The sequence below is a fragment of the Delphinus delphis genome, chromosome 7 (assembly GCF_949987515.2).
Source record: "Delphinus delphis chromosome 7, mDelDel1.2, whole genome shotgun sequence".
Taxonomy (NCBI): Eukaryota; Metazoa; Chordata; class Mammalia; order Artiodactyla; family Delphinidae; genus Delphinus; species Delphinus delphis.
In genome coordinates, this window is record NC_082689.1 from 33,587,966 (window position 1) to 33,609,550 (window position 21,585).

The 21,585-nt window shown below is 46.4% G+C and overlaps 1 protein-coding gene and 1 long non-coding RNA gene across 2 annotated transcripts in view; one reads left to right on the forward strand and one right to left on the reverse strand.

Moving 5' to 3' along the window:
- LOC132428059 (uncharacterized) overlaps nucleotides 1-21,585 on the forward strand; it is a 229,320-nt gene that overhangs the window by 78,175 nt on the left and 129,560 nt on the right. The window lies entirely within an intron of this gene.
- FZD7 (frizzled class receptor 7) lies at nucleotides 10,427-16,118 on the reverse strand. The gene has a single exon (XM_060016293.1). It carries the CDS (start codon nucleotides 14,244-14,246, stop codon nucleotides 12,522-12,524), a length of 1,725 nt encoding a protein of 574 aa, XP_059872276.1. The 5' UTR covers nucleotides 14,247-16,118; the 3' UTR covers nucleotides 10,427-12,521.

The window sequence follows — 21,585 nt, forward strand, 5'->3', positions numbered from 1 at the left end:
CAAGAACAGCAGAAATAAAGGGGAAATTCTATGTAATCATTCCTCATAGGTGATAAAAAAAAATCGCAATCACCAAATATGAAATAACATTTATTTTCCTATTGATATATTTGAATAATTTGCATTGAACTTAACACACACAGGAAAGAAAGCATTCCCTAAAGATTATTGCTTTAATATGTATGCACAAAGAGATTTAGGGCTAACTGTTAGTAAAGGATGGAGCCTTTAAGTGAACGTAGTCAAATGAGCTGTTCGCATTGCTCAAGGGGAGGTGATAAGGTCCACTTATCAGAGTCCCCAACACCAGCCATAGGAGACCTCCTACACTCTCTGCCTTAGAGAAAGAACCCAATTTGGCCAAACAGTAGATAAGAAAGTGGACTCACCACTGGCTGGGTCAATGCTGGCAAGGCTGAAGTTTGATAATGTCTAATAATATCTCATGTTTATATAGGAACTTTTCCCTGGGGCAAAGTGCTTTACCAGCATTATCTCATTAACCTGTCCTCTGACCCCAAAAGCATCCACATTTTACTGGGGCTTGGTGTGAACAGAAGAGAGAAAGAATAAAATAATTAAATGGCAAAGCTGGATTTAGAATTCAGGTCTCTACATTTCCAGACTGGGTTGCTCTCCTGTAGCCTGTCTTCACTCTTCGATGAGCCACTGAAGCCCATTCAAATGATGGGGGCATTGTGATTTGGCAAGGCCTTTTAAAAAGGAGAAAAAACTCTGCTACCATTCTCTGTTTTCGGTGTGTCCAAAGAATCGGTGAAAAATCCTAAATATTCTACCTGTATTTTCCTTTTTTTTTTTTTTTTTTTGCGGTACGCGGGCCTCTCACTGCTGTGGCCTCTCCCGTTGCGGAGCACAGGCTCCGGACGCGCAGGCTCAGCGACCATGGCTCACGGGCTCAGCTGCTCCGTGGCACGTGGGATCTTCCCGGACCGGGGCACGAACCCGTGTGCCCTGTATCGGCAGGCGGACTCTCAACCACTGCGCCACCAGGGAAGCCTTCTACCTATATTTTCTGATTCAGGGGTTTTTAATCTTGGTTCAGTGGGTTTTGGGAGGTAGGAGGAAATTGTCTGCAGTCTTGGTCATATATGCATATGACCATATATGCATTTTTCTGAGGACTGAGCCAGTAGTTTCCATCAGATTTTCAAAATGGTCTATGATTCCTTGAAAAGAACCTCTGAGTTCTTAGTTTTGTTCTCTAGCTGTAGTGAGGTATTGTAGCTAGTCTATAGCAAAACTAGTACTTAGAGTTCCAACTATACGTTCAGCTCTAATCTAGTTATGGGGTCATGGGGCAGGAGAAAATGATTTTGCTTGATAACCTCTAAATCATATTTCTAAGGGTGCTAATACTTTATTTGGCTCCAAATAATTTTCCACATATGATTCAATCATTCGTTCTTTTATTTAGTTATCCAACAGATATTCACTGAGTGTACTAATTTCCTGGGCTGCTGTAACAAATTACCACAAACTAGGTGGCTTAAAACAACAGACATTTATTCTCTCACAGTTCTGGAGGTTAGAAGTCTGAAATAAGATGTCAACAAGACCACGCTCTCCCTGAAGCCTCCAGGGGAGGAATCGTCCTTGCTTCTTCTAGCTTCTGGTGGTTGCCAGCAATTCTTGGCATTCCTTGCCTTGTAGACACATCACTCCAATTTCTGCTTTTGTTATCACATGACGTTCTCTCCGTGTGTCTCTCTTCCTCTTCTTTGAAGGACAATAGTCATATTGGATTAAGGATCCACCCTACTCCAGTATGACCTCATCTTAACTCAGTTAACTACATCTGCAATGACCCTATTTCCAAATAAGGTCACATTCTGATGTTCCAGAAAGGACATGAATTTTGGAGGGACACTATCCAACCGAGTACACTGAGCATCTCTATGTGTTGGATATCACACTGGGCACCAGAAACTAAATATAAGACAGATCGCTGCCTAGGTACTAATACTACTTAATGACCTTGTTTAACTTTTTTTTTTTTTTTTTTTTTTGACCAGTAGTGTCCTTTCTTCTTGGAATTCTTTTCGTTGTCCTGGGGTGATGTAGGAGTGTCCCAGGGTGATGATGGAGGTATTTAGGTCTCCACTTTGTTTTTCTTCTGTATCTACATTCCTGTCCATTTTTGTAGGGAGCAAGAGAGCTGGAGTGCATCCAATAAGGGGCATGATTCACTTTCAGCAGTCAAAATAGCTACAAATTCTCCCTTTCATCAAAACATGAATTTGTAATAGATAAGCAACAAGGATTTACTGCATAGCACAGGGAATTATATTCAATATCTTGTAATAATCCATAATAGAATATAACCTGAAAAAATATAACCGAATCACTTTGCTGTACACCTGAAACTAACACAATATTGTGAATCAACTATGCTTCAGTAATGAAAATAAAAAAGAATTCAAGTGAATCATGAGTATGTAGGGCAACTCTAAACAGATCAACATTACCAGAGTACTCTCTGCAGAGCATGAATGGTGGGAGATGAGGCTGGAGAGTTAGGCAGAGACCATGGAAGGCCTTGTATGCTGTGCTTAGGGTTTTCAACAAGGAAGAGACATAGTTATAGCTGCATTTACCATGTTTCCCTCTGGCATGGAGTGGGGATGACTTGGAAGAGGGACCACAATGAGGGCAGGGAGCCCAATTAGGGGGACATTACAGTGATCTAAGCAAGAGATGGTGGTCGTGGGGAAACTGGAATCCAAGTTGGTTGGCTGATTGTAGGGGTTAAGGGAGAGGACAGAGCCAAGGATAAATTGCAGTTGCTGGCAGAGTAAAATATTGACTTTGTCATGGCAGGCCACGATGCCTCTTAAACACCAAGAGCCTGCAGGTCTGCAGGGGAAGACAGTGGAGAAAGCCAGCCTCCGACAACCATAGGGGGAGCGTGATGTTCCTTGTAACCGCCTTCTCTCCCCTGAGGCAAGTCCCATAGAGGAGTTACAATAACTAGTTCTCTGGTAGAGAGATGCCTGCTTGCCTTTATTCTGCCAACAGTGCTCTCTTACCCAGGATGCCTCTGGTAGAGAAAGGGGACATCTCAGGCTGTGGAGTGGCAGAGCCTAGGTTGGCTTTGAGACATTCTTTTGTCCTTTGACCATCGTTGCACCATGCACACAACAAATGAGCTGAAGTTATTTCCCCAAACTGAATAACAGCAGTGGATTTTTTTTAATGCTTAGAGGGAGCCATTAACTCATTTTCCCAAACAACTCCCAAACTCCTTAGGGAACCTGTCATTATTTCTCAAATCCTCATCTTCATGGGGAGTTTGGAGATTGGACTCAGAGTGAACACTTGGGGACCACACGCAGTCGTCATGCAGACTTGGATGTTGATCTTCTGGAATCACTTTGCCCAAGGGGGGCTCTTACTGGGCTCCCCTGCAACCACTTTTATGTAACAACACAATGAGATGAGCTCAATCCAAATCCACTTTGGCTCCACCAGTCACCAGCTCCCCCACTGGTGGCCATGATCCTCCTGTGATACCCTGCCATGTGGGGTAAAGTCATTAAGCATAGATAATGGAAAAACAAGGTCTAATACCCTGCTAACAAGTAACGCATGACTTGGAATAAATATATTTCACAATCCGAAGAAAAGCTAATCACAGTTTTAGAGTTATTTCAGAGAAACAGAGCCTATTCTATGGGTACCAACAATTCAGTAGTCAGGGTAGGAAAAAAAAGCAGAAAGAGGAATGCAGTACAGCATAGGAATCAAGGGGTCTTGGGCAAGTAACTTAACCTCTTGGTGACTCAGCTTTCCCTATCTTTAAATTGGGATAATAGTATCTATCTCAGAGAGTTGTTGAGAGAATCGAATGAGATAAGATGTGCTTAGTATACTCTGCATATGCACCTGGTGCATCAAAACCCTCAATTAATGTTACCATTCATCATAACTCTGGGGCACAGGGAATGACAGTAATGATCTCTCAACTATTTCAACTAATAGTTGTCAAAGGAATGATTGAATTGAGGTGTCAGTGGTTCAGAAGCAGGGCTGTGTTCAGAATTTTCTCTTGCTATCTTGCTCTCTCTCCTTCCTGGGTTTTCCCTTTGATTTTTTTTTAAACTCATTCCATCTTTGTGTTTCCTTTTTCTTGGTTCACAATAACAGGTAAGAAAGATCTCTAGGGTAAAAGAAGTGTCCCTGAGGAAAATGAGGCTTACTCCATTCTGCTTTTTCTTTAAGGCTGATCCTATGCAGAAGGCTAAACTTGGGTTAAGTTCTTTCATTTTTTAAATCGAATAGCCAGGATTAAGAGACACCATAATGTTTACCCTACACATGCAGTACCTGTCATGGAGGTGGAACCCATTGAGTATTTCTGTTTGTAAGCAGAGTCCAAACGGTATTCTGACTAGCAGAAAATTGTTTTATGATTTAAAAATAAGGAAAGGCAATCTAGGTAGATTCTGATTGGATAGTAGAGATCGAATTTAGATTTTTTCAGCCTCCACTTCAACTGATCAGACAGATTTGGGCAATGCTGAGAGACGAGCACAGTGCAGTTATAAATGCATAATAGTGGTGTGTGTGCTGAAAGGGGACTTAGTTATCTGGAGTAAACATTTTGTATAACCTGTAGACCAAAAACCACTTGGTGAATGGAAGAATTGTATGTCACCTTCCTCTCATCAGAGATGAACTAACTGAATTTCCTTGCTGTTTCACTTAACTCTTACAGTGAAATAGATTCCCACCTTAAAAGAAATATGAATCCACTTTTGTAGAGGGAGTTCCCCTAAGTGAACCCCGAAGGGAGAACTTGAAAGCTTAATTTTTAGCCTTCCTTTTTGTCAGCTACTTGTGCTAGCAGTAAAATAAAACATCTTTAGGACTTGAGAGGATGATTTGGTTTGAACACTTGTTCTTATTTTCTGGGGCTCTTCTGACTTTATCAAGCCTTTTGGCTTTTTTTTAAGAAAGCTATGGGCTTCCCTGGTGGCGCCGTGGTTGAGAGTCCGCCTGTCGATGCAGGGGACACAGGTTCGTGCCCCGGTCCGGGAGGATCCCACATGCTGCGGAGCGGCTGGGCCCGTGAGCCATGGCTGCTGAGCCTGCGCGTCTGGAGCCTGTGCTCGGCAATGGGAGAGGCCACGGCAGTGAGAGGCCCGCGTAGGGCAAAAAAAAAAAAAAAAAAAAGATAATGACAATATCAGCAAAGTACAAAGAGCCAGTCTTCACTGCCCTTGGCAAAGTGTTTGTGCAGTCATGCTCCCTTTCCCAAAGCTGGTCCGAATCACCCGTCACTCCCCTGTCCACCTTATGTCCCTCTCCTTCTGGCCACACCCCATCTTGAAGCTCAGATTCAGGGTCTTTGGGAATCCTGAGTGTATTCTTCATTATGGCCTGGCCCAGGATTACTCAAGACACTGAACAAGCTGCTTTTAGCCTCACTAGTTTCCCCATCTTCAGAATGTGATCAAGATACCAGTAACCACTTATTGTACTTTAGGACAGTGGCGAGAAAGATAGTTTGTAAACACCAGTGAAGGTATTTCTGGCCCACTCCCCACTTGAGAGGCTGGTGTGGGAAATAAGTGAGGTGAGAAGCATGTGCTTAGCTCTGGCGAAGACTCAGGATAACAATTTCCAGAAGTCAGTCTGCTAAACCCAGTGCCTGGCACAGCACCTGGCATGTCCTAGGTCCTCAAGAAACAATTTGTTGGCACTGAAGATAACTCATGATTTTTAGCTCAAGGGCTTATTCTGTACATCATCTGCTACAAAAAGCAACTCAGGGACCAGCTGCCATGCATCCCTCCTTCCAGCTAACCCAGATTTGGAAACTGGAACTAAATGCTACATGCCATTTGTTTTCCTTTGGAAATTAAAAAATATAACTGGTGCTAGGTTATGCCACACAAGTTTCATTGTTCGTTACTACATTTCCTATCCACCGTCCCACCATACTCTCCCCAAGATGCTTCTCCCTTTGAATGAATTGTCCTCCAGAATCTGCAAGGCCACGCTGAAGTTTGGGGATCACATTTTCTAAGGGTAGGTGGTATGAGGTGGTTGTCTTACCTAAATCAATTGAGCAGCTTGTTTTCATTTATGGACTCTGCGGCACTTTATCTCTTCACTTTTCCTCCCTTTGTTTCTGCCCCTAAATGCCCTTTCTTGCTTCTATTCTGATATGCCCATCTCTCGGAGACCACTTCTTGAACTCGAAGCTGAACTGATGTTAGGGAAATGCCACATAAACAGATTTGCAGGTGTGAAGCATTTTAAAGGAAGCTCAACAGCAAGAGGTGGCCTTGAGCTCCCCAAAAGGTCCTTCCAAAGTGAAGTAGACCCCCAGCCAAAGCACACTGGAATCCCTCATAGTAGTTTCAATATTCTTTTGTTAGTTTGAAGTCTTCTGAAAGAGGCTTTAAGGACAATGACCTAGAGAAGCATTTAAAATTTTGGCCGGTGTAACTGTTCAGAACCAAAAACCTTTGTCCTATTATTTCAGCCACATAAAACGTTGATTTGGCTTTGAAATACCCAGCAATGAGAATTCCAGGATAAGGAGACTGCAGCCAACCTGGTTGTGATATGGACGTGGTCTTTGAGAGAAACCGAGAAGATCTGATGCAATAAACCCCTTTGGCATTGAGGAAGGCAGACTCCCAGTGGCAGAAAGCAATTGCTTATGAAGAGGAGTGAGGAGAAGATGGTAGCTAGTTGAAGAAACTAGACAGCCTCCCAAACTCATATTTTGGCTTCAGTGTACAGTAATACACTAATGATTTTACTTTTTTTTTTTTTTTTTTTTTTGCGGTACGCGGGCCTCTCACTGTGGTGGCCTCTCCTGTTGTGGAGCACAGGCTCCGGACGCGCAGGCTCAGCGGCCATGGCTCACGGGCCCAGCCGCTCCGCGGCATGTGGGATCTTCCCGGACCGGGGCACGAACCCATGTCCCCTGCATCGGCAGGCAGACTCTCAACCACTGCGCCACCAGGGAAGCCCTGATTTTACTTTTTGAATTGCGCTTATAATGGCCGACGGAAAGTTCATTTTCCTTCACTGAGCACACAGTGGCTTGGTTTGCTGAGAGGTGGGACACACTGGCCTACAGGAGGAAAAAACAACCAGTCAGGGATTTCAAAATAGCCGCGGATGGTCCACAAATGGATGAGCCATATTTGTACTTCATACCAGCCGCTTGGAATCGCAGGATGCTGGAGGAGGGCCTTGGTCTCAGACATCAACTTCACCAGTTGAGGAAAGCAAGGCCCATGGAGATGAAGGAATTGATCTAAGAGCATGAAAGTTATGGTGAATCACATAATCTGAGTTCTTGGGAAATGTATTCTTGCCGGATACCCACCCTCTGCAATTAGATAGGTTATTCCCACGACTGAACCTCCCAGTACTTTTAGAGAGAGGCTGTGTGGCATGTTACAGGGAGTGCGATGAGCTCAGAATCTGAGGACGGGAGATGATTCTTTCCTCCTCCTGTGTCACTTCAACTCACTAAGCCTCTCAGCTTCTTCAGGAATTATTCCATGTTACGTGATTGTTACAATAATTTTGAGGATAAAGTCAAATAGTGAATGTGAAAGCAGCCTTTAAAACAGTAAATGCCGCCAAATGTCAAGTAATATTATTCTAAATAGCATTTGGGCCTCTGTGATGACGCTTGTCAAGTTCTTCCTGGAAAGATAATTAGTTGCTTATTCCTCCATGGGGGATGCTGTCCTCCCTCACCGTGAACTATGCTGCAAGTTACTTTAGGTGGAATGTGTCTTTCTTGCTTTTATCTGTAATCCTGTAATCTCTTTAGTACCTGTCATACTACCTTTTCTGTAGTGGTTGCTTGATCAGTGCTTCTTGGACTAGATCACTTATAATAAACTATTGTCTTGACTCAACTTCCCTTTCTCCACCACTGTGGTACTGAGAAAATTCCAATTAGAACTTTTTTTTTTCCAACCGGAGAGTAAGAGGCACAATGTGTATTTACCAAAGACCTGACATTTTAATGGTACCTTTTTAACTCGTTCACTTTTCTATGAAATGTGAGGAATACAGATCCAGAGGTAAGAAATATCGCTAATGGGAAAGTAAGAGTTGAAAAACCAAGTTTTATGAAATCACTTTAATGTTACTGACAGTGAAATAAGAGAAAAATAGAACAGATCTATGAAATATTTAAGTCCACGTTGGCGTGCTTCGGTCTCTACTAGAATTTCCTGGAGCCCTGTAGACTGTTATTCACCATCCACATATGCATATATAAAAATATACCATCTATAAATAGCCACCTGCCTTTTCAGTGAAATTAAAGATGGGAGAGTTAGAAGAGAATTTCTCAGTATAATTACAGGGCTCAAACCTACAGCTGTTACACTTCTATAGTTCTACCCAGAGAATTTCTGATATCACTATTTTCTATCAAGCACATTAAAAAAATCTACTTTTTCTTTAATGGTGAGATGTTGTCAACAGGACATTTATTTGTTTCTCACCAAGATTTCTCACAAACCTACTTTAAACGATTGGGTGTTGCAGAGGGTTATTGTATAGACTAATTTTGTTTTATAAACTGAAGAAAATGTTCACAAGTGTTTCTGCTCCTTAACTAGGGATTAACACCAAACTCCTGCCAATGTTTTTCCTAAACTCCACACATGCCCTTTCACAAGCACTCTCTCTCTCACCTATTTTCTGCAAAGATGCACCTCCTTAAGGATCCCCAAGCCTCTAAAATTCTTAGGTAAGAATCTATGACGTTAGGACGTACCACATTGTGAAAGGAATTAAACTGAACAGTTTTATCTTTGCTCGCAAAAAAGCAGCTAGTAATTTATTCATACACAGTCTTTGTTCCCTCGCTAAAGACAAGTGCTCTGCAATCTGAGCGCCCTGCAGGACGAGGCAGCACTGACAAGAGAGGAAGGGGACACATTTACAGGAGCAGTCACATAGCTCTCCCACAGAAGGGTCTAAGTGCCTTCAGCAGTTAATCTGTGAGCAAAAAACCCCATTGGGAGCCTTCCACCTACTCCAAAAGCAAACATTCTTAACAGGCAGTATTACTGTGGTGTTAAAAGAGGCATTCTTTAACCTAAAAGGTGTCATTTTATGAGCAAAAACGGGATAAACCTTAAGAGACTTGAAGTCGCTCTTTTTTTCCTTCCTCGATGCCAAAATCTTCACAGCTTAAGATGACCTCCCACCCATTGTGATGTTCAAAACCCAGGAGGATCTTAAAGCCGCTTTGCACACAGTGCAGCCGCAAGCCTTCCTCCTCTTGGTGAGGACTGTCACTGGTTTTCATTCCATGTGTTTGTAAAACACACCAGCCATGTGTGTGAGCCTATTAATTAAAACAAAAACAGAACTGTTTCTGTTGAGCTTTAGAAGTACAGAAACTTAGAGCCAAAGCAGGGAAGGAGAAACAGCAGCGTCCTGTCTGCTGCTGTGATGACTGCCAGAGAATGAGGGGACTCTATTATGAAAAGCCAGCAAATAGACACCTGAATTAAAGTGAAACAACAACAACAAAAAAAGCTAACGAGGCTTGTATTGGAAGTATTTAGAATGCCTTTATTATTTCCCTGAGGGACTGTTTAATATCAAAGTGCCTGGATAGCGAAGGCTTCTCGGTCTAATCTGATTCCAAAGTTAGCCTCTCTGACAAGAGGAAAGAATAGCTTCAGTGGCTTCTGAGGCCATCCTGGGGTCAGGCGTGGAGTCTATTCCTGCCGGAGCTGCTGAGTCACTGCCATCTTGGGGAATCACTTGACCTCTGGCTCAATTGACCTACAAGGTAGAGTGAAGCCTACAGCTGGGAAGGCTCCACGTGCAATGCCCCTGTTATGATCTCTGGAATCAACTACAGACTTTCCCAACCACCTGAACCCAAAGGATTTAAGTCCCTACACTTTAGATAAGGGACTTTAGCATACAAAAACACCAATCAGTGATTAAAAAAAAAAAAAAAAAATCTCAGAATTCTTCCCAAGGAAAACATCTCCAGAAAAGTGGACCAAAAATATCTAGTCCTCTTTCAAATATGGACTGTATGCCTGAAGGGTAGTAAAAACATGGATCACACAGCACCCCTCTAAAAGAGATGCTTATTCGGTACCTTCAGTAATTTATCCAGAGCAGGATGTGAAAAAGCTTAGTGGTGTGTGTGGTAGGGTGGTGTGGAGAGAGGCCGGAAGCAACAACAACAGAAAAAAAAAAAAAGGACAGTGAAGGCATTCATCACACTCTGTGTTTTAAAAGGCAAGAAAAAAAGACCTTAATATATATAACATCTTCCTCTATGAGGGACACATACAGTGGCATACCTCCATACCATCTTTCCATAATACAACATTCTATTCTTTGGCTTACATAGGAACCATAAACTAAGTATACGTTCACTTTGTATTTAAAAAAAAATTTATTTGTGATCTGTACAAGTGATAAAGTGGGGCTTCCTTGTAGATTTTTAAAGGCAAAACAAAACAAAAATCCAAAGTAAAAATGTATAAATACAATATATATTTTCTTACAAAAATGGGAGATTTACAAAATATACATACTGCACTTGTCTCTATTTTACAAATTTCACATGCAAGAGATACAACACAAAAGATGCCAAAAACTGTGTAGTGGGAGTTTTAAAAATCTGACAAATCAGACAGTTTTGGAGGTTTAAGGAACACAAGGTCAATGTTAACTTTAATATAAAAAGCAGCTCCACTCAACCTAACATTACATATATAAAGCAACTTGTACTCCTGACAGTACCCTCTATGATTTAAAAACTATTTAAAACAGCATTTAAAGACTGTTTTGAGAAATAGGATAGTGTTGGCAGATTGGAGGGTGGTGTCAAAGGTGGAGTAAAGGTTAGCTCCCATGATTCTCTGCTCAGCTTTAGCCCATTACGCAAAAGAATTGGAGTTCTATTATAGAAAAAAAAGTACATGATTTAAGATTAATAAATTTAAGTCATCCAGCACATTCCAAAGAACTCCAGAATTACTTTGAAGTTTACCTTCTTTTAATGACTTTCCTTAAAAATGGGGCCCATGGTTTGAACTGTCCGCTTCACTCACTGTCATTTCTGCAGGTCACCTTCCCACCCGGCCACACAAAGACAGGGTCAGCATACACATGATATTTTATAAACGGATTTATGGAACAAAGGAAACAGGACAAAATGCTTTTTTACTTTTTAAAAAATTTAACGTTCCTTTATTATGAGGCTAAAGGCATTATGCTTCTCCTTTTATCTTGAAGGATTCAAATTGGAGTGAAAAAAATAGAAAAAATACCCTAAATGCAGGTTTATGGGAAGAAGAAAAAATGAAGTGGGAGATTTCCCTGAACGTTTTAACAGAGCCTGTTAGATCATGTGTTCTGAATTAAATTTACTTAAAACAAACACAACAAAACCCCTTGCATTTCCTTTAGCCAACTCAGAACCTCTGACAGAAAGGGGTATGGAAGCACACTGCCCTTCACTTTTCCTTAAAAAGGAATGTTTATCGCAACCAAATTAACATTCAAAGGGAAACTTCAGATTTGCGCTGCTTTGCCTATAAAAGTTGCTGTCTTCTTCACAGTTGTTCCTTTCCACAGGGAGACACTTGTTTCCTCTTTTGTCTCTTACAACAAAGACAGGGGGGAAAATGCATTCCTGTTTTGAAAAGCAACAAGTCATCACTTCTTTTCAGGGTATTAAACCAAATAAAACACCCTTCTTTCTTCCTCCTGCCTTCCCCAGAAAAGAAAAAAAGTAGTAGAAATACCTACTACTCGCCGTCTTTCCCTTGCTGCAAAATGTTAGCTTCATTTCTTTTGCATCCTCACATTAGGATTCTAGGAGGCAGGCCTCCCAAGACTTCAAAATGCTTACTTTACAAGACTTGAAAGGAGCAGAGGAGGAAAGACAGGCGGGAGGAGGCAGGCGAGGAGAGACTGTAATGTCTGACCCTGGAAATTAACCCATCTGGGCTCCAGTATGGCCCCAGTGAAAAGAGATTACGGTTTGACCACCGCTTAACAAGGACTCTGCAGGGAGTCCTCCCTTTTCCCAACAAAGCAGCCGCCGCAGACAGAGCTGTGCCTTTCACCCGGGCCTCACAGGAGTGAGGACAGGCCACTTGTCTTGCAGCAGGGGAATCGCTCACAGTCCCAGTTCGGCCCCAGAGCCGAGAAGAACTCACAGCAACCTTCTGATCTCAATCTTTTCGATTGACCCAGGTCGGTCCGTACCGTACAGGATTAACATGATGATGACCGTCATCATCCTGCAAGTCTTTGCCAGAAGTCTTTTCATCCAAACCGTCTTTCCACTCAGGCCTCTTTTCCAAACCCACGTATATCTCTACCTATATCTTCTCACTTCTAGGTCACTTCTCACTGGAGCGTAAGGTGACAGAAACAAGCCCCCCCCTACCCCGCAGTTCTTCCCCTACCGCGCCTTTCCCCCTGCTAGGGGGTGGGAGAAGGAAGGGTGGGGGAGGGGCCGGGGCTCATACCGCAGTCTCCCCCTTGCTGCTGTGGCTGAGTCTGTGGTAGAAGCGGCGCCACGACTGCAGCGTCTTGCCGGACCAGATCCAGAAGCCAGTGGTGATGCCTACGATCATGGTCATCAGGTACTTGATCATGAAGACGGTGAAGTCGGGGCTCATGGGCGGGAAGTGGCCGGGCGGGCAGGGCACCGCGTAGCTCTTGCACGTCTGCAGGAGCCAGGTGCGCTCCCAGTGTTCGCGAAAGGCCTGCTCGTAGAAGTAGCAGGCCAGAACGATGGTGGCCGGCACGGTGTAGAGCACGCTGAAGACGCCGATGCGCACCATGAGCTTCTCCAGCTTCTCGGTCTTGGTGCCGTCGTGCTTCATGATGGTGCGGATGCGGAACAGCGACACGAAGCCGGCCAGCAGGAAGGACGTGCCGATGAAGAGGTAGACGAACAGGGGCGCCAGCACGAAGCCCCGCAGCGCGTCCACGCTGGACAGGCCCACGTAGCACACCCCGCTGAGCAGGTCCCCGTCCACCTGGCCCATGGCCAGGATGGTGATAGTCTTGACAGCGGGCACCGCCCACGCGGCCAGGTGGAAGTACTGCGAGTTGGCCTCGATGGCCTCGTGGCCCCACTTCATGCCGGCCGCCAGGAACCAGGTGAGCGACAGGATGACCCACCAGATGGAACTGGCCATGCCGAAGAAGTAGAGCACCATGAAGAGGATGGTGCAACCTTCCTTCTTGGTGCCCTGCGCCACCGTGCGGTAGCCGTCGTCTGAGAAGCGCTCCACGCACACCGCGCGGTCCTCCAACAGGAAGCCGGCCACGTGCGCCACGGCCACCATGAAATAGCAGCCCGATAGGAAGATGATAGGCCGCTCTGGGTAGCTGAAGCGCCGCATGTCCACTAGGTAGGTAAGCACGGTGAAGAGCGTCGAGGCGCAGCACAGCACTGACCACACGCCCACCCAGAGGCGGGCGAAGCGCCTCTCTTCCTCCTTAAAGTACATGAGGCCGTTGGCGCGGCCCGGCTCGCAAGGGGCGCCGCAGTCGCGCTCCCCCAGGAAACGGTAGCCGAGGTAGGGGGGTACCTTGAGCTGGCGTGGGCACGAGAAGGGGAAGGCTGAGCGGCCCCTGCCGTCAGCGGCCCCCGGAGGCAGCGCGGTGAAGGGCAGGTCGGGCATGTAGGGCGCGGTGGGATAGGCGGTGGGGCCGCCTCCCGCGCTGCCGGAGCCGTCCGAAGTGTTCTGGCCCACGCAGATCTCTCCGGCGCCGTGCACAGGGAAGTTCTCGCAACGCAGCCGCTCAGGCCACTGGAAGCCGAACTTGTTCATGAGCGCCTCACAGCCCTGGCGGGCACGCTCGCACAGAGAGCGGCACGGCGGGATGGCCTTATCGAGCACGGTACACACGGGTGCGTACATGGAGCACAGGAAGAAGCGCAGCTCGGGAGAACACTGCACCTTCACCAGCGGGTAGAACTGGTGCACCTCGAGGCCCGCATCCTCTTGGTTCGTGTGACCCAGCAGGTTGGGCAGGATGGTCTGGTTGTAGGCGATGTCCGTGCACAGCGGGATGGAGATGGGCTGGCAGAAGCCGTGATCCGGCACTGAGATGCCCTTCTCGCCGTGATACTGCTGCGCCCCGGCGCCCGCGGGCAGTGCGCCCAGCAGCGCAATCACCAGAGTACACAGGCCCAGAGGCGAGCGCGACGGTGCCGCGCAGGGGCCCAGCATCGCCGGCCGCGGGTGCAGCGGCGTTCTCAGCCCGAGAATCGCGACAAGGCAGCCGGGAAAGGCTGGGATCCGGGGAGGCGCCGCCGCGCCGGGCGCATGAGAGTCTTCGCGGCGCCGGGGCTGGGCCGTGGGCGGTGCGCAGCCGAGGGCGCTGCAGCTGGGGTGCTCGCGCTGCGGGGGCGCCGCCGCCACCTCCGCCCGGCACTCGCGCAGCAGCCGGGGGCCCAAACTCGTCTGCCTGGGCCGGGGGCGCCGGCGGGGGCCGCCTTCTCCGCTCGCCGCGACGTAACGGTGAGGCTTTTTCTGCGGCGAGGAGCAACAAGCGTCTCCGGTTACCCTTCAAAGTTTGCCCAAGTCTCTTGACTCACAGCGCACAGTAACGCGCGCGCCCCCCACAACAAGTCCGGCCCCCGAGCAGGCGAGAGCCGGGCGCCGCCGCTTGCTAGCCAAAGCCGCCGCCTCTACGGTGCTGCTCCGCCTCCTCGCCTCGAGGCTCCGCTCGCCGCCGCCTCCTCCTCCTTCGCCTCCTTCTCCACTCCCCGCTCCTTCTTCAGCCCCAAAATCTTGGCCCCAAGTTTTAGCCAAACGGCTGATTCTCGCTGAGTCCGATCGGCTTCTTGGAGCCAAGAGCTCAGCGAGTTCTTTCAAGAAATCCAGTCACACTGCGTCCAAAGCTGCGAGATCCCGGTGCCCTTGGCCTGGGCCTGGCCTCTCCAGCCCCGCGCAACCCTGGCTGGTGAGTCCCAGCGCCCGCAGCCACCGCCGCCCGCCGGGAGGGAGCGCAGAGTAACGCCTCGGAGCCGCTCAACTCGCCAGAAGAAGCGTCGGGCTTGCAGGGTTCCGGGCCGCCCCGCCCCCTCCCCTCCCCCCATTCACAAACCACTCCGGGGGCGGGCCCTCGAGCTCCAGGGAGGCCCAATGGCAGCCTTTGTTTTCTGTGTGGCCGCCTTTGGATTGGGTGGAAGTCGGAAGGGGCGGGCTAGGGAACCGGAGAGGCACTGTCCGCAGCGCTCTGGGCGGATTCCTGAGGGGAGGGGCAGGGGGCTGGGAGGGAAAAGTTAAGAAAAACTTTTACCCTGAATTCGCTCGCCTGGGGAGGGGGGGAGCGCACCAGAAAGGGAATTTGCTTGAAAGATTTGTTCCTCTTCCGGATACACTAAAATACACATTCCTAAACCGAAGGGCGCACACCGGGCAAGGCTTTTGCAAGGAGAAGCTGAGAATAGAGCAGCGCCTCAGCGGAGAGAGACGTAATCCGGAGCCACTTTAGCTCTCCCCGGGCTGAAAATGCTGGGTTTGGCTGGGCGCTTTTAGGTAGCGGGATCCTAAATGTGGGGTTCGGTATGGGGCAAGAAAGGGGTGCGCCTCGCGGATTGCTTTTCTCTCCCGGGACTCAGACCACGTGAGGCCACAATCCCCTCTCACCCCCTCTCCCCGCGGTAAAAAGGAGGAGGGGCCGCGTCCAGGGAGAAATCGGAGTCGGGCGGAGGGGGCCGGCTTAAGGCCCGAGTAAGTGCAGACCCCTCTGAGGGGAGAGAGCCGGGGAGCGGCGGGCGCGGGGGACCCAGGCCCCAGCCCGCCTTGACCGAGCGCACGGCCCAGAGTCTAGGGATCTGGTATAGCTTTAGAGAAGTCATTAGAAAACTAAGACAGTGTTGGGGAAAATTACGGTAAAAAAACCTGCGGCCGAGTGTCCAGGAACACTGTACGGTTTAAAGCGAGTATTTGATTGCCTTGTTTTCCTTAGTTCTGCGACGCGTGGCCCTTCGGGATCCCACCTTCGTCGCAGAAGCAATGATTTTGATCCATAGAATTTCCGTAGAAAAGTTTTCATGCGTATTAGAAACCAAGGGCATTTGCTAATTAAAGGGTTTTCAAAACACAAAGAGTAGTTATCCTTGTTCTCGGGTAGCGTTTTCTGATTGGCGAGCGTCCTTTTGTTCCCGGTCAAATCTTCGCCCGGCTGAAGGCAGTGGGCGCGGGCGCGCTCTCTCTGGTTACTCCCGGCGAGATCAGAAGTTACGGGGGCGGGGGCGGGGGCGGGGGGGTGTTTCTCCTCTCTGGCTGGACTGCGAGGAATATCATGAATTCCTATGCAGGAAAGTGACATGTTGAGAAAGGAAAAATCTGCTTCTCTGTCACACACACACGCACACGCACAGCAATTCTATGCCTTAAAAAGTGTTAACTCCTGGCTGAGCCCTCACTCCTGCCAGCTCAGTTTCAGGCGCTAGAGCCCTGAGGGATTTCTGATCAGGATGCATGTTTGCAGAAGTTGCTGCCTCTGCTGCCCCCAGTGAGCCTCTTCTCCAGCAAGAAAACACTGATCCTGAAATCGAAGACAGTTAATTGGGTTCCCTTCTATGGGAGACTTTGGCTTCCTCTGTTTTCCTTTCTTTTCTATTACTGGTTTACGGGGAATCTGTCCTTCCACTTCACAGTTCTTTGTCCTTCTCCACTCTTGTTAATGGGTCTGGAGGGCTGAATCATTTAGGCCAAGGTAGGGTGTCAGACTGCTCCCATTCTCCGTCCGGCCCGCAACAGGAGTCCTCATCTTTTTCTTCCAAAGCATCAGTTTTCCCTTCACACCCAGGACTTTTTTTTTTCTTTCCTTCTTTCTTTCTTTTGGAGTGTCTGCCTCAAGGTAATAGGAAGGATTAATAATATTTTCTTTTAAAATGTTTCATTGCCTCCTTGTATTTTTTAAGGGCTCCTCATTTTCTTTCTAAATTATTATTCTTATCACCTAACCCTGGGGAGCCTTGATATTGATTGCCTTGAAAGATGTTGTTTAAAGACGGTGCTGCTTCTTTGCTTTGTCATTTAAAGTGTGTGTGGTGGGGGGTTGGAAATCCTTTTTTCTCTCTGCCAGCTCCAGGATGGTCTCCTTTTCTAAATCAAATGTTCGTGCTTATTCATCAGGCCACTGATCTAAGTCATCTTTGCTTATTGAGGGAGAAATTACAAGCACTGTCATCTAATAAAATGAAAACTGACAGGATAAAATACTATCTTAAATACCACTAAAACCAGTTTAGTTATGAGCTTCTTCTCCTCATATTATAGCCCCAGACAACTCCCTGCTGAGGTAATAGGAATCATTTTTGAAAAAGAGGGGAAAAAAAGAGAGCCCTTAAAAAATTCGAGGGACAGGGGCTTCCCTGGTGGCGCAGTGGTTAAGAATCCGCCTGCCAATGCAGGGGACACGGGTTCGAGCCCTTGTCCGGGAAGATCCCACATGCCGCGGAGCAACTAAGCCCGTGTGCCAGAACTACTGAGCCTGCGCTCTAGAGCCCGTGAGCCACAACTACTGAAGTCCACGCGCCTAGAGCCCGTGCTTCGCAGCAAGAGAAGCCACCGCAATGAGAAGCCCTGGCTCAGCAACGAAGAGTAGCCCCCGCTCTCTGCAACTAGAGAAAGCCCACATGCAGCAACAAAGACCCAACTCAGCCAAAAATAAATAAAATAAATCTTTAAAAAAAAATACGAGGGACAAATGATATATTTTTAAAACAATCTACATGTAAAGTGAAGAAAACCCAGCCCTATTTATCTAGATGAAATGTATCACAGATGGGAGTCCTCTTTCTCTGACCCAGGCAGACAAGTGCAAAAAACAGAGAAGCAAAGCCAATTTTGTGGAGAGTGTAGTGTTTTTTAGGATGATTTTTAAAAAACCACTCCAAAATTATTCTGAAAAATAAGAATTTGCTGTTTGTGAGAGGGGTGTGGTAGCTTTCTATGCCTTGCCTGATATAGAATGCTGATTTCAAGGAGCTAAGTAATAAAAGGGAGTAGTTCAGAAAAGTAAGCTCACAGTGTAGGGGCCTAAATAGTCTGTTTTAGGCTCTATGATAAATGTAGTAACATTGGTTCACATCTGTTCAGAATCAATTTAATTGTCTTTTCCAAGTAACAACTTCCACACCCAACTCCCAAAGCCATTAACTGGTATCTTCTTTGGAGAGCTAAGGGTGGAAAATTTTGTAACCGTCTGCTGCAAAACTTCCAATTGTCCCTGCCCTTTAAAACAACAAAGGCTTTTATTTCTTCACATCATAGTCGTATGGTTCCATAGAAAAGTGATGCTATTCATTGGCTTCAATTATTTAAATGTTACTTATCTTGGCCAAGTCCCAGGTTTATCTAGTTGAATTACATTCTGATGTCAGGCCAGATTTGAAAATGGCCACCTTCGTGGTGCCACAATCCCGTGGTTGTAGTGAAACTCCAGCTGCAAGAATTATTAATGCAAGACCCAAAAGGGCAGCTTTTAGCATATACTTTCCTTTCTGGCCTCTCTTTTACCAGACAGTTTGTGACTTTATAACATTGAGGACTTGGAATTTCCAATTGCAGGTTGCCATTAACTTCTTTTCATTTTAGTTTGGGGTGTTGGATCATTCAAAAAATGGGAACATTTTTATCCCTAAGTGTTATGAAAGTGAGAGATGTCTAGATTGAATGAGAGGAGTTAGAGGAGGGCCATGCTGATGTCCTGTTGGGTATGCTAGGCCCTCCCATGTAGAGGTGGCTTGTGTGGTAGAGCCAGTGATTGAGTCTACTTGACCATTTTCCTTGTTGGCTGAGGACTGTATTAGTTATCTGTAGCTGTATGACAGATTACCCCCAAACACAGCAGGTTCAAACAGCAAATATTTAATATCTCATAGTTTCTGTGTGTTAGCAATCTGGGTGTGCTTAGCTTGGTCTTCTAGCTTGGGGTCTCCCACAAGACAGCAATCAGGGTGTTGGTCAGGGCTGCAGTTACCTCAAGGCTCGATTGGAGGAGGATCCATTTCCAAGCTCATAACGTAGCTTTTGGCAGGCCACAGGTTCTTGCTAGCTGTTGGCCAGAGACATCTGTTCCTTGCTATGTGCAGCTCTCATGAGGCCACTTATAGCATGGCACCTTGCTCCCGAGAGATAGAAGTCATGGTCTTTTTGTAATCTAATTTGGAAGTGACATGCTGTCACTTTTGCCTTACTTTATTCCTTAGAAGCAAGAAACTAAGTCTACCCACAGTCAAGGGGCAGCAGAGTTACTCTAGAGTGTGAAAACCCATTGAAGGGTGAGCCCCTGTACAGGTGGTTCACCACAAGGGTTACTTATTCCTTCCCAAAGTGTTATGGAGATAAGGCCTCAGAGAGACACAACTCTTGGGTCTCTGCCCTTGCAGTGTCCAGAGAAAGGGTCACAAATAACAACCCATGTTGCTTGGTTATAATGCCAGTTGCATCTACTGGAGTCAGAACAAAACCCTAACTCTCTCTGGCCAACTGTCTTTTTCAAACACATGTCATTGGACTAGAGGGAGAAAGAATGTGGGAAAGTTGATTAACACCAGACCATCAGCAACCCAGGGGAAAAACCTCCAAGTGCAGAAGGGAGCCGTTCTTGGGAGTCAGATTTGTACTCAAAGGACCAAGCATTTGGACCAAGTCTTTGACTATTGGCTATTTGGGTTATGAGGTAAAAACATCATTGGTAATCACTACCCGTGGCTTTATGCCAGTCTGGACAATAATGATGTGTAGGAAGTGTGGCAGAGGTGTTAGCACAGACTGGTTTAGTTCTGCTTTTCATCACTGATTTCCTGTCCTGCCTCAGGCAAGTCACTTAACATCTCTAGCTCTCCAGGGTGTTGTGGGAATTAATGAGATAATATTTACAAAATGCTTCGTGATCTGTGGGCAAAATATCATGTGGGCAGAATCCTGGTTTGGTTATATGGATGCAAATCATAGAGATAAATAAAAGACCAAGTTAGGTACATATTTTATGGTGTTGGCTCTTTGCTGAGGTTATGATTTTTTACAGTGGTATGCTGGTAAATGTTTAATAACTAGGTCTCCAGGAAATAAGCCCTGACCTATACACTTACCAATTTCCATGGTGTGAATACTGATACCATGGCCAATTTCCAGCTACATGATGTTACTGAACTTGGGGTTTGGAAAAGATGCACATAATCAGCTCTCACGAGCCCCTAAGGGCTGATTCTAGCACACCACTGGATTTATAAGGACTTACTCTTTTCAGATGATTTAGAGCATCCAAAACAGTTATATTTTTAATAGAATGACCACCATTTATAAGGTACCAGGTGCTTTAGGTACACGAACTCTAATTTTATAACAATCCTTCAAGGTTCCAGGTATAAGATCCTTTTTATAGTAGCAAAGCCAGGACTAAAACCTGATCTATATAACATTTTTCACTTCACATTGCACTGCTACTTGATGTCTTCATGGTAAATATCACTAATTTTGGTCCTTTTATATGTCGGATCAAAAGCCATTCTAAAATTTAGAGAAACCCCAGACTTTCTAGGCTTGGGCTATCAAGCCTAGATTGGTGATGACCCTCTGAATATTATATAGGTTTCAAACCCACTCGGTAATGACCACTATTTTTTTCTAATTTTCCAAGGAACAAGTTAATTCCCGTTACTGAAACTGCACCAGTGAGTTCTAGATTAGGAAATGTGGGCGCTCTGCTACAGCCACTAGGGCAGATGGGAAATTTGACAGGGTACCAGGCCCTCCCCACCTTGGCAGGCCAGGACAGTCAGCAGAGAGCTAGGAAAAGCTGCAGGAAGAAGACTCAAAGTAGTAATAAAATCCCCCAGAACCTTCTAGAAGAAAGAACATGGGCGCTAGAGCAGTGGATCTCAAACCTGATCGGTCATCAGCATCACCTAAGGAGTTTTTTCAGAAGTTTGGGCCCCACCTCAGACATGTTGAGTCAGAATCTCTGGCGTTGGACTTGGAGATTTAACTTTTAAAAGCTGACCGGGTGATTCTTTTGAATTAGTCAGGTTTGAGAACTGCTGACCCAGACTCGTATTACAAAGCTGTATTGTGTCACTGATGCCTCATAGAAGGTCTCTGGTCTTGCATAAAGTCCTCACTCTACTTGATAAGGTTTTGAACTGAAGGATGGAATAATGAGAACCATCAAGGAGGATGAGGGGTGTGTGCGTGTGTGTATGTGTAAGAGAGGATAAGAGAGAGAAAGGGGGGGTGGTTGGATGAACGTCTGGTTGCAGGGTGTAATGTTAGGTCTGAGACTTTCATTTATGAAGCTCAGTGAGTTCACAGTGGCTATTCTAAAAGGTAACAGCTGCTACTCCTACAGTTCATTCACAGCATTTCCTCAGACTAATGTTGCCATCCTTGCCCCCTGTACTCTATGAACCCTAACCCCAGATGATTGAGCCAGGAATAGGCAAGCATCTGACCCAGCCATGAGGTTGTCTGGCATCAGACCTCTGTCCAACATGTGTGCCCACTGGATATACAGTGGCCACCCAATCAGATCCTTTCATTGGGGGAG

Excerpts from the sequence above, each read along its gene's own strand:
- FZD7 (XM_060016293.1), bottom strand. The coding sequence starts at position 14,246 with ATGCTGGGCCCCTGCGCGGCACCGTCGCGCTCGCCTCTGGGCCTGTGT.